The sequence below is a fragment of the Cicer arietinum genome, chromosome 7 (genome assembly GCF_000331145.2).
Source record: "Cicer arietinum cultivar CDC Frontier isolate Library 1 chromosome 7, Cicar.CDCFrontier_v2.0, whole genome shotgun sequence".
NCBI classification, from domain to species: Eukaryota; Viridiplantae; Streptophyta; class Magnoliopsida; order Fabales; family Fabaceae; genus Cicer; species Cicer arietinum.
Genome location: NC_021166.2, coordinates 54590225 through 54601666, shown reverse-complemented (window position 1 = coordinate 54601666; position 11442 = coordinate 54590225). Strand labels below are relative to the sequence as shown.

General features: G+C 33.3%; 1 protein-coding gene and 1 non-coding gene across 2 annotated transcripts; one reads left to right on the top strand and one right to left on the bottom strand.

Moving 5' to 3' along the window:
* Window positions 1-2015: 2015 nt before the first annotated feature.
* On the top strand, window positions 2016-9071 carry LOC101495181 (dynamin-related protein 5A-like). Its single transcript, XM_004510614.4, has 16 exons — window positions 2016-2357; window positions 2989-3052; window positions 3170-3274; window positions 3488-3589; window positions 4125-4175; window positions 4285-4346; window positions 4580-4670; window positions 5374-5438; window positions 5983-6177; window positions 6315-6434; window positions 6517-6587; window positions 6694-6919; window positions 7420-7470; window positions 7600-7828; window positions 8255-8394; window positions 8694-9071. The coding sequence occupies exons 1-16, from the start codon at window positions 2229-2231 to the stop codon at window positions 8820-8822; spliced, it is 1830 nt and encodes a 609-aa protein (XP_004510671.1). The 5' UTR covers window positions 2016-2228; the 3' UTR covers window positions 8823-9071.
* A 264-nt stretch (window positions 9072-9335) lies between these two features.
* On the bottom strand, window positions 9336-9408 carry TRNAA-CGC (transfer RNA alanine (anticodon CGC)). Its single transcript has one exon. It is a non-coding gene; the product is annotated as a tRNA-Ala (tRNA).
* Window positions 9409-11442: the final 2034 nt, after the last annotated feature.

The window sequence follows — 11442 nt, the reverse complement described above, 5'->3', positions numbered from 1 at the left end:
GTGGCGTGGTAGTGAGCAACTTTCCCTTCTAACTCTTCGCGAAATGAAGCTTGGATCTAGAAGAAACGGAGGGGTTTGTGTTTGAATCTCAAATACCGTTTTTCTTCGTTTTCGGATCAAAGAGGAAGAGTGGAGTTGCGAAACCTTTGTTCTAACACTCACCCAACCTTGGGTTACTAGTTTTGAAGAAAAGGAACGAAAAAAAAAGCAAAACCAAGAAGGAGAATAAATGGGTTTTCGCGAGGCACGGGGGAAGAAGATGGAAAATTGGAATTTTCTTTCCTTCCTTTTTCCTTTCTTTGTTTTTCCTTCCTTTCTATTTCCTTCTTTCCTTTATATAACCTTTTCTTTTCCTTTTCCTTCCTTCTAATTTCCTTTCTTTCTATTCTCTCCAAGCAAACATATAGATATATATATATTAAACATAACTTAACAAATATCTCAAAATATCTAGATATTTGTTAAATTACCATTTCACTGTAACGCATTAAATTCTCCGTAAAGGATTTACCGCACTTAATTTAAATTTATTTACCGACGAGTAATTCTAAATGGTGTCAAAATAACTTTTTGATCCTATAAACTCCAAAATATTATTAACTTTGGCTAAAAAGCCTCCGAGTCAAAATCCAAAATATAAAAAAATACATAAAGTGTACTTTAAAATTATGGGTCTTACATTACTCCCCCCCTAAAATTAGTTTCGTCCTCGAAACTATGCGTCGATAAATAGCTCTGGGTGTTGTTCTCTCATCTTGCTCTCCAATTCCCAAGTCGCATCTCCAGTAATTGGGTTCCAAATCACCTTGACCAACGAAACATCCTTGGTCCTCAATCGCTTAATCTTCCTGTAGAAGTTCATTGTAAGACTCATCCTTGTTTCTATTTCTATTTTGGTTTTTGGAATAAATGTTCGCAGAACCAGCAACCTCTGTAGAAGTTCATTGTAAGACTCATTCTAATTGCCATAAATTTTTTCGATAGCCATATTTTTTTGCTATCCATGCCATTCTATAACTGACTATGTAGTTGTGCAAAGTTCGAACCTGTGCAATAATGACTTTCACTTTGATTGAAGAGACCATTCCCAAAAGTTACATTACACTTGTACATAGCAAGTTAGAATTAAGCTTATGATGATCTTGTGACAATGTGAAATTTGCGCTTGTATAAGACCCATTTAATTTATCAATCATCCACAAGTCACTCTTTTTGCATTGTGAAGTTCTGCATTTAAACACACAGATTGGACTTAAACAATTAATAACATACTTTTCCATATTTGATTTTTGTACTGCAAAAGTCAGTTATCGTTTTAAATTGTAAAGTTTGATGACATGTACACAATCATCTTTATTTTGAAACTTCATTCTAATTGCAAGAGTTCCATCTACTGGTGGTGCTTCGTTTAAGAACATGTGATCAAATTCAGTTAATTGTTCTGCATTTTCAAAATTTATGTTCTTTAGGTGAAATGGTAGATCAAATGTAGGTAGGACAAATTGGTCTTCCGCTTCTAGATATTCATCGACATCAATGTCGTCGACAAAATCATCAAATAATTTATTGAAGTATGTTTCATCATCTCCACTGTCATTTCATAATTCTTTCTCATTGATATTATCTAACATTAAGCGAAATCTCGCATTGTGGACTTGTCGGAGAAAATTGACGATGAAATTAAATATTATTTGGAAGAGTTTGACGACCTCATAAATGTGAGAATAATAGACATTTACGTGGACATCGTTAATTAGAAATTTATAGATTTTTTTAATATTTTTTTACATTTAATGTGTTTCGTTGAACTTATTAATATAACTTAATTTTTTTTTTTTATATTTAATATAAGTTTTAAAGTAGAGTATTTAAGATTTTTTTTAAAAAAAGATATCATAAAAAAATCCAAAATAATGATAGAATAAGTATTTTAGAAACATAAATGAGTAAAAGATCATTTTTTATATTTAAATTATTATATCAATGTTGAGGTGTAACCGGAGAAAATGAGATGTAAAGTAGCAAAAATGTTTACAGTTAAGTGTGGAGAGGAAGCAAGGGGCAATTTAGTCAATAGATGTATAACTGAAAAAAGTTCGGGAAATTTTGTAACGAACATTTGGAAAGTTTCTTCTTCTTCTTCTTCTTCGTTGCTTCTGTTCCATCTTCTCTCTCTCTGAGATTTGAGAAGCACCGTGTGAGCGAGTCGACTCAGTGTTTTTGACACAATGGAGAATCTGATACAGTTGGTGAACAAAATACAAAGAGCATGCACCGCACTCGGCGATCATGGCGAAGAGAGCGCTTTGCCCACTCTCTGGGATGCCCTTCCCTCCATCGCTGTCGTTGGAGGACAGGTCTCTCTCTCTCTCTCTCTCTCTCTCTCTCTTGATCTAAAAGCTTTCACGATCTAGAATGAATTATTACTGTTAACATGTAATCAAATACTTGTTCATAATTTTATTTTACATTTCTTTGCAAAATATTACAATGCAATGTTCTTATGTTACTTGTTTTACCTGATGATCCCAATTGCTTTGGTACTTAATTGTAATTTATTAATTATTACGGAAATATTTATATATGAAATTAGTAAATAAATAGTTAAATCTATTTGTATTTGGATTTTATCAATCCACTGATTTTCTTTTTTCTCATTGCTTTTTATTGTATAACAATTTAACAACATGAATAAGTAGTGAGATGAATCAAGTTCTTTAGAGTTTAGCAAGTACATTTTCAAGGTAAACAAATTTTAAATATCTATTTAGTATTTAATCATATTTTACTATATTTGTCACAAGTCACAACATAAACAGATTTGTGGAAATGATATTATAATGTGGTAAGATGATGAAACATGATTGAATGTCTCACTAAAGATTGCAACGATATTTTGCTACATTAGACATTAGTCTTTCCCTTTTATCTTTCTTTTTCTAATAAACATATTCAGAATATATTTATCCGTTAATTTTAATTTTGCAGAGTTCTGGAAAATCTTCAGTGTTGGAGAGTATTGTTGGAAAGGATTTTTTACCTCGTGGATCTGGTAATTTTGTGTGCGTGTGTACTTAGTCATGTTAATGTACACCAGTTTGGTTTGTTTCTCCGTTATCTCACTCTCCATGATATGAGTTTTGCTTAAATTAACCCCTTTTTTATGCAGGGATCGTTACTCGACGTCCTCTTGTTTTGCAGCTTCATAAGATTGATGAAGGGAGGGAATATGCCGAATTTATGCACGCTCCAAGGAAAAGATTCACCGATTTTGGTATTCTCTTACATTAAAGATTGCCTTTCACTCACTTATGGTTTTATTTACATTTCACTTAATATCAGTTTGGGAGCAGCTAGCAAGTAAATTTATACATTTTTTTCACAAAAAATATTGCCTACCGGAAATGTTTACTATACATGCATTTTTTTTTAATTTTCTTTACTGATGTGGTTTCTCCAGTAGTTACTAATTTTGCCTGTTCTGTAGCTGCTGTTCGGCAGGAGATAGCTGATGAGACGGATAGAGAAACAGGTCGCTCCAAGGGTATTTCATCTGTTCCAATTCATCTGAGTATCTACTCCCCTCATGGTGAGCTATATACATTAGCAATTAAATATTTTTAAGTTTGTGAGAACTCAGAACATGCATTATTGAATTATTTTTAAGTTTGAACTCTTCAGTTGATTGGTCGTTTCTTATAGCTGTCATATTGACTATTATAATTATACTTTTGTCAATCACTCTTTTCTTGCAGAATGGAAAACATGCAATAACAATTCTTTTCTATTTCAGCACTTCATGAATATAAATCAGTTGTACCTTTGTTACTGTTGGACCCAATGCATTGAACAATGTGATTTTGAAACCCAAATAATTTATATATGGATAAGTGCCACCATCACTCTTTTCTATAAGTAGTGTTGAATACAAAGTGCTATCTTTCATTTCCACAGTCTTAGGCTGTTGTTCATGAGTTACTTTCAATAATTAAAATTGACAGTACTAGTATATTGGTAGTTTTTTCTCTTGGCTATACACAGCTTACTTTTACTTGGTACTCCTTTTAATTATGTTTAAGAAATAAATGTTATCCATTTCATGCATTGAATTTGTTGTTTGGCAGTTGTCAATTTGACTCTGGTTGATCTTCCTGGACTTACAAAAGTCGCAGTTGGTGAGTTTTTTAGTCCAAGATTGTCATTTTACTTTGTCAGTTAAATTTATGAGCACCGTTGTAATATAAATATGGATATTAATGGCATAATTTTTCCCTGATATTGCAGAGGGTCAACCAGATAGCATTGTGCAAGACATTGAAAATATGGTTCGGGCCTTTATCGAAAAGGTAAAATGATTCTTATATAAAACTAAATGATAATATGTGCATTCACATAGGGATTGATTCTGATTCATATGGGAACATGTATTTGTTATGAGGTGAAAAAAGTTAAAGACAATAATTAAAGATCAAGATTTGAATTAAAAGTTCAATTTAATGCTCATCAGACTTCATATTCAATTTAAGTCATTCGTGGACATGTTTTTGAAAATAATTCTGCAATTTTTCACTTATTGCAGCCAAATTGCATCATTTTGGCAATATCTCCTGCTAATCAAGACCTTGCCACCTCAGATGCAATTAAGATTTCCCGCGAAGTAGACCCTAAAGGTATGATTAAGATGTATTAATTTCATAAAATAGCTAAAGATGAAACTAAAGAAGATGTCAAAAATAAAAACACAGGTTCATAACATCTACTGCAAAGAAAATTACATTGTTAATTGATTATGTCTCTTATGTTGGAAAACTTGAATCATATAGGTACAAACTATCAGTTATAAGAGGTAAATATAACCTAGTTGAACACCAAAGCATGTGACTGATATTGTACATATTTTGTCATGATTTGGGTGGAGTGTTATAACATACGAGAAAGGTGGTCAGACTAGTTGATGAATTTTGAGATATATAGTCGGTGAGGTTGTCTAGAAATGTTGATCAAATGACACCATAATATTCTATCATGAGTCATGTTTAAATGGTTTGTCATTGAGCATTATTCATGATAGGACATTATAGCTTCATTTAATCTAATAATCTATGCAGCTGACCTCACCCGGTATGAAAAGGCTTTGATTGTTATAATAGTACTGCTGACTTCTTTACTGAGCATCAGTCTTTTTATTAAAAATTTCTCACTTTTGTGCCTGTTCATTTGTTATTGACTTGATATTATTTATTATATGACAAGTCTTTCACCCTTATATAAGCTGACAACTTAAAATATTATACAAGCAATTGACTGCATAATTAGATTACTATATGGGAGAAGATCTCTTATTTGAGAACATTATTATTTTTTTATTTTCAGGGGATAGGACATTCGGAGTTTTGACAAAGATTGATCTTATGGACAAGGGTACTGATGCAGTTGATGTAAGCATTTCCCCCCTCTCTATTCAAAAATTGTAGACTACAGTGAAAGGTTTTCCTCAGGATTTTTTTCCCTTGAATTGGTGTCCTTCGACAAAGTTCTGGACATGGGAAGAGCGAATTGGCAGATTCCGAGAAGTATAAATAACTATGAAGTAAAGACTAAGATATCAGTATACAAGTATTATTACAATTATACGGTAGAAAATTGTCAAATGATTTATATCATTGGGTGATTGAAAAACTTAGTTTTCCCTATGTTGGATAATTTGATATCTACACACTGTGTGGAATGGAATATAGTAATGGAATATATGGGGATAAAATATCTTGCACTTGCTTAGTAACAGTGTTATATTTTGGCTTATATTTTTCCTTTACAGTCTCTACAATTGAGATGAAACTTGCGAATAACATAAACTTTGGATTTCAGATTTCCTAATTTGACTTATTTTACTTATCTAAACTTAAATTATTTGGCCAAATCAGTCAAGTTCATAAACCGGCTTCTTCCTAATCTTTCCTTTGCTCCTGTTTCCTTTTCTAGATGCTTGAAGGGAGATCATATAAGCTAAATTTTCCTTGGATTGGTGTTGTTAATCGCTCCCAAGCTGATATTAACAAAAATGTTGATATGATTGCTGCTAGGCGTAGAGAGACCGAGTATTTTGCTGAGACCCCGGAATATAGACATCTAGCTTCGAGAATGGGCTCTGTGCATCTAGGAAAGGTTCTATCTAAGGTATGCTGATTTGTGATCATAAAGTAATACTTGAAATTCAATTGAAATTTCCGGAGGAACAAGTTATTTTTTCCAAAATTGCTGAGTTGATTATATTCCTCTTTTATATTTTGTAAAATATATGCATAAATTTTCAGCATTTGGAAACTGTGATCAAGTCTCGGATCCCAGGCCTTCAATCACTTATTAACAAGACTATTATTGAACTGGAGACAGAGTTGAACCGAATTGGAAAACCTATTGCTGCTGATACTGGAGTAAGCCACTTTTCCCTCCTCCCCTTTCTACCTTTTGCATTAACAAGTGAATGAAGAATTTATGTTCTTTCTCCATTTGCAGGGCAAGTTGTACATGATAATGGAAATCTGTAGAACTTTTGATCAGATTTTTAAAGATCGTCTTGATGGCATGTATGTTCCTTTTCCCTTGTTATTTAGTCTACAAAATGGATTAATATGTAATTATTTCATAACAGACAGATCCAATTTAACCTCTGAAATGATTGAATGTCCACAGACGGTCTGGCGGTGAGAAAATTTATCAAGTCTTTGATAATCAGTTTCCAGCAGCGCTAAAAAGACTGCAATTTGACAAACATCTATCAATGGACAATGTGAGGAAACTAATAACTGAAGCGGACGGGTATCAACCTCATCTCATTGCTCCTGAGCAAGGATACCGCCGTCTTATTGAATCTTGCTTAGTATCAATTAGAGGGCCTGCTGAAGCAGCTGTTGATACGGTATATATTTATACAAAAAAACAATATACTTTTGCTATGAGCAATGTTTTAAATAGCAATTGAGGTTAAAGTAGTGCTGTAGCACATCCATTGATATAGCGCAAAATAACAATTTAACACAGTTGATATGGCTTTAGTTGCGGTTGTGATGCTGTCACTAATACATCAAAATATCTGATGTTGCGGCAATAACAGTGGCTGAGGACCCTTTTTTAAAATCTTGGTTGTGTAGTGCAATTTGGAAACATGTTTGTTTACAGAAAACTATATGAGAGGAAATTGTGATCGACTTCTTCATCCTTTCTTTTCTGAAACGAGTATTAACAAAAAATTCAGATTAATCCTTGATTTAAAGAAACATGTTTGTTAACATCTCTACAATTTAGTAGTCTGGCCTACTTTATTTTAGGCAAAGTTGAAGTCATATTTAGAAAATGAAGATGAATTTCATTCTTTGTGTTCAGTTATTCACTTAATACATTACTTCTATAATGTTTCAGGTTCATGGAATTTTGAAGGATTTGATTCATAAGTCTATGAGTGAGACAGTTGTAAGTAGCATATTGATTTGATTGTTTTTATCTTTTGAGTACATAATTCTCTTCATGTTTAACCTATAGATTGAAGTTGGCATATTTTTTTCTAGTGTCTTAATGGTTGCAGTTTTGTGCTGATTGTAGGAACTAAAGCAGTACCCCACCTTGAAAGTAGAACTCGGAAATGCAGCTATTGAATCATTGGAGAGGATGAAAGAAGAAAGTAAGAAAGCAACCCTTCTGTTGGTAGACATGGAATATGGTTATTTGACCGTTGAATTTTTTCGCAAACTTCCCCAAGACGCAGAGAAGGGTGGAAATCCAACTCACTCACTTTTTGACAGATATAATGATGCTTATCTTCGTCGAATTGGTAAGAAGCTGGAATTTAAAATCAGCATAGGAAATTTGATTTTCTTTGCAATCTTTTGTTCCTAGGTTCCTGATAATTCCAATAGTTAAGGATAAAGGGGACCATTAGCCACATATCATGAGAAAATCATTGCTTTAGTCCCTAAAATTGCAGGTCTTGAAATTGAAGTTTTTTTTTGTACATTAGTTCTTTTGGTTCAGTCAATTTAGTCGCTGAAATTATCCCGAAAGAGCTAATGTGATAGAGCATTTTTAGTTTTAAAGATTCATAGTATTTTAGAATTTCATTAATCTTAAACATCTAACTGCCCTACAGTTTGAGAACTAAAGTGATGATTTTCTCCAGTGATTAGTACACAGCAGATATTCATGAAATACATCTGTTTTCCCCATTTTTCGTATACTAATATTCCGCTGTACGTAACAGCTACCACAGTCTTGTCCTATGTGAACATGGTATGTGGGACTCTGAGGCATACTATTCCCAAATCCGTAGTTTATTGTCAAGTGCGTGAAGCTAAGCGTAGCTTACTGGATCATTTCTTCACAGAGCTAGGGAAAAAGGAGGTAAGTTTTCTTACTTGTTTTCCTTGAAGATTACATTATATTAGGCATGATGTCACTGGGGTTTTAAACAGCAGTCGCAATAACAATTGTGATTGCATCGCAATTCTTGATATGACAGAGGATCCCAGTCAAATGCAGGGCAATGTAGTCTCAATTGTGGCCACATTGTGGTTTTGGCAACATAGAAATTCGTTATGTGGCTTACAAGATTGTGGTTGCAGATCTTTATTTAAAACCCTGATGATGTCTAAATAAGCCGAGTTTTCTTTTTTCATGATCTACGTGTATTGTTTATGCAGGGGAAACAACTAGCTTCATTGCTGAATGAGGATCCAGCAGTCATGCAGCGCCGAACTTCACTTGCAAAGAGGCTTGAGCTATACAGAAGTGCACAATCAGAAATCGAAGCAGTTGCATGGGATAAGTAGAAGACCACCACTGCTAGTTCTGGGAATTTGTTTTCTTTTTTTGGGGTGGGGATTCTTTTATTCATGATTCAATTCTTTATATGTTGAAGAAGAGTAGGAATAGTGTAATTTTTTGACAGTAACCAGTGAAGTAATTTTCACTGTCCCAAGAACAGATTAATGCTTTGGGGATGATTATTTTTGCAGATGTGATTCAATTGTATTTAACTTGTTACTATCTCGTCAATTAATAATAATGAATTATTCGTCTGTTTTCGTTCTTTTTGTGGAAGGAAGCAGCCATTTGTTATATAAAGGAACAAACTCTACCTTCTTTGTGCGGAGATACTGTTAATGTTAATAATTAAATTAAATAAATAGATGTAATTATAATTCGTGCAGCTACCATTGATAACAAAGTTGTAGGATTCCGTGAAGATTCATAAAACTTTGTTCTTTACGCAGACTCAGATTCCATCACAGAATAGGTTGAAACGTATGTTGAAAAATAAATCGAATTCTTAAAATATTAATTGGAGGTGCGGGGAATCGAACCCCGTGCCTCTCGCATGCGAAGCGAGCGCTCTACCATATGAGCTACACCCCCTTCGATGATATAATAATTCGTATGTCCAATTTAATTAATCTCCATAACCAATACATGATAATTTTAGAATGAATCACACCTTCGTAAAGAAGAAAGGTTTCTAAATTCTCATAAAAATATTATATAAAAAAAACTAAGATGTAGTTTTTTTCTTCTTTTTTTAATAAATTTGTAATTTTAGTTTTTCTATTTTTTATGCAATTCTGATTTCTTATTATTAAAATTTAGTCTATCTTTTAATTTGAACTTCAATATTGATGATGTAATAATAACTTAAGTGATGTGTAGAAAATCTTATATGATGATAAAAAAACTACACTAATGTGAAAATTTAAAAAAAAAAAATATTTCATAAGAAGGAATACAAAACACAACAAAAATTAAAGTTTGAGAAAATTAAATCGCATTGCGTTAGTAAAGAGAGTTGCACAAAGTTGAAGAGGACAAATCTAAAGGATGATAGTAGCTTAAAGAGAGTTTAACAAGTCAATTCGTGCAAGAGTTTCCTTCACAAAAGTGGGGTAAAATCATAGTGCCAATCATAGGACATGTATTTCTTGATGTGAGATACCAATGAGGCATATAGATAACTCCATGGAGGAAGCTCCTTTGAAAGTAGCAACGTGGACTGATAGTTAGATTCACAACAATAAATATTCATAATAGAAAACTACAATAATCTAAACAACCAAGGAGTTACTCACCACTAGTATTGTGGATAATTCCATCAACATTCAATTTATAAACATTTAAAGGAGGATACTTCCAAGAGACACGACGAGGAGGTTTGGCTAATATTTTCGCTCTAAGTAGTTACGGATGTTGGTCAGGTCAAAAGTGACAGAATTAATCACTACTTTAAGAATGAATCTCCAAGTATAAGAGTTGTAATTTGTCTAGTTACAATGGAAAATATGTATACCATCAATATATCTAGCACATAAGAGTTGCCCCCAAAGCTTATCAGGTTGATGAAGTGCACTTTTTCAAAGTCAATATTGAACATGATATACCAAAAATACATTTCCCTCGTGATATTTTTTACAAGCTTATGCAAAGCAGTGAGAGCAAGAGTTAGATGGTGCAATACATAAAGAAAAATTTCCCTTGTACCCTCCTTATTATACCTATACCCCCAAATTTAGAATGAAATGACTATTTTGCCCTCGTATAAATAATAAAACCTCACAAAATTACTATTCCACACTTTCACATTTCCGGAACAGAGAGTAAGTTTTTTTTCAAAATTTCCAGAGAAGTTGAGAAACAAGTTTTCCGGTACAGAGGTTGTATTCCAGAAACGTTGTTTTAAAGTTTTCCGGTACCGGAAAACTTGTAGGAAGTTTTCCGGTACAGAAGAGTGTTCCGGAAAACTTATTTTTAACATATCTGGTACAAAAAGCGTTCCGGAAAACTTGATTGCCAACATTTCCGGTAGTTACCGGAGAACTTGAGCATCAAGTTTTCCGGAAGTTACGTATATTTTTTTTTTAATTTAATTAATTATAATTTTATAACTTATTGTGATTTAATTCTTTTAATATTTTAATTTTTCAATGGGTGCACGAGAAAGAGACGGCAAAATCATACGAATTACACGGGACACTGAGACTTCTACATCGACTCCGATGAATCCCCCAGAGAGGATTCGACCGACAGCTTCAAGGAGAAGAAGACGTATGATTATTGAAGACGATGATGAGAGACATAATGATCAGGGGGAGCATTCTACAGTGCATGAGGAAGATGTGGTACATGAGCATATGGTGCACGAGCAGGTGGATGTACATGAGCAGGAGGAGGCTGCACCTGCTCATGAGGGAGAGCATATGGAGGAGGAACATGATGGACCTGAGGGACCTGGTGAGCTCACACGGTATCCTGGAGGACCTTATGATTTGTCTGTCCTTACACGATACCGTTATCATGTTTCAGCTAGATTATGGTTTGGCGAGGTATATTAAATTAATTATTACGTATTTAAATTAATTATTATTTGTTGTCTAAATTTAATTTTAATGTCATATATTTTTT

What these genes read in the sequence shown, in the direction of transcription:
- LOC101495181 (XM_004510614.4), top strand. Translation starts at nt 2,229, where the DNA reads ATGGAGAATCTGATACAGTTGGTGAACAAAATACAAAGAGCATGCACC. An exon ending in TTTTTTACCTCGTGGATCTG is followed by an intron (nt 3,053 to 3,169) that starts GTAATTTTGTGT and finishes TTTTTTATGCAG; the next exon opens with GGATCGTTACTCGACGTCCT. An exon ending in TAGGAAAGGTTCTATCTAAG is followed by an intron (nt 6,178 to 6,314) that starts GTATGCTGATTT and finishes ATAAATTTTCAG; the next exon opens with CATTTGGAAACTGTGATCAA.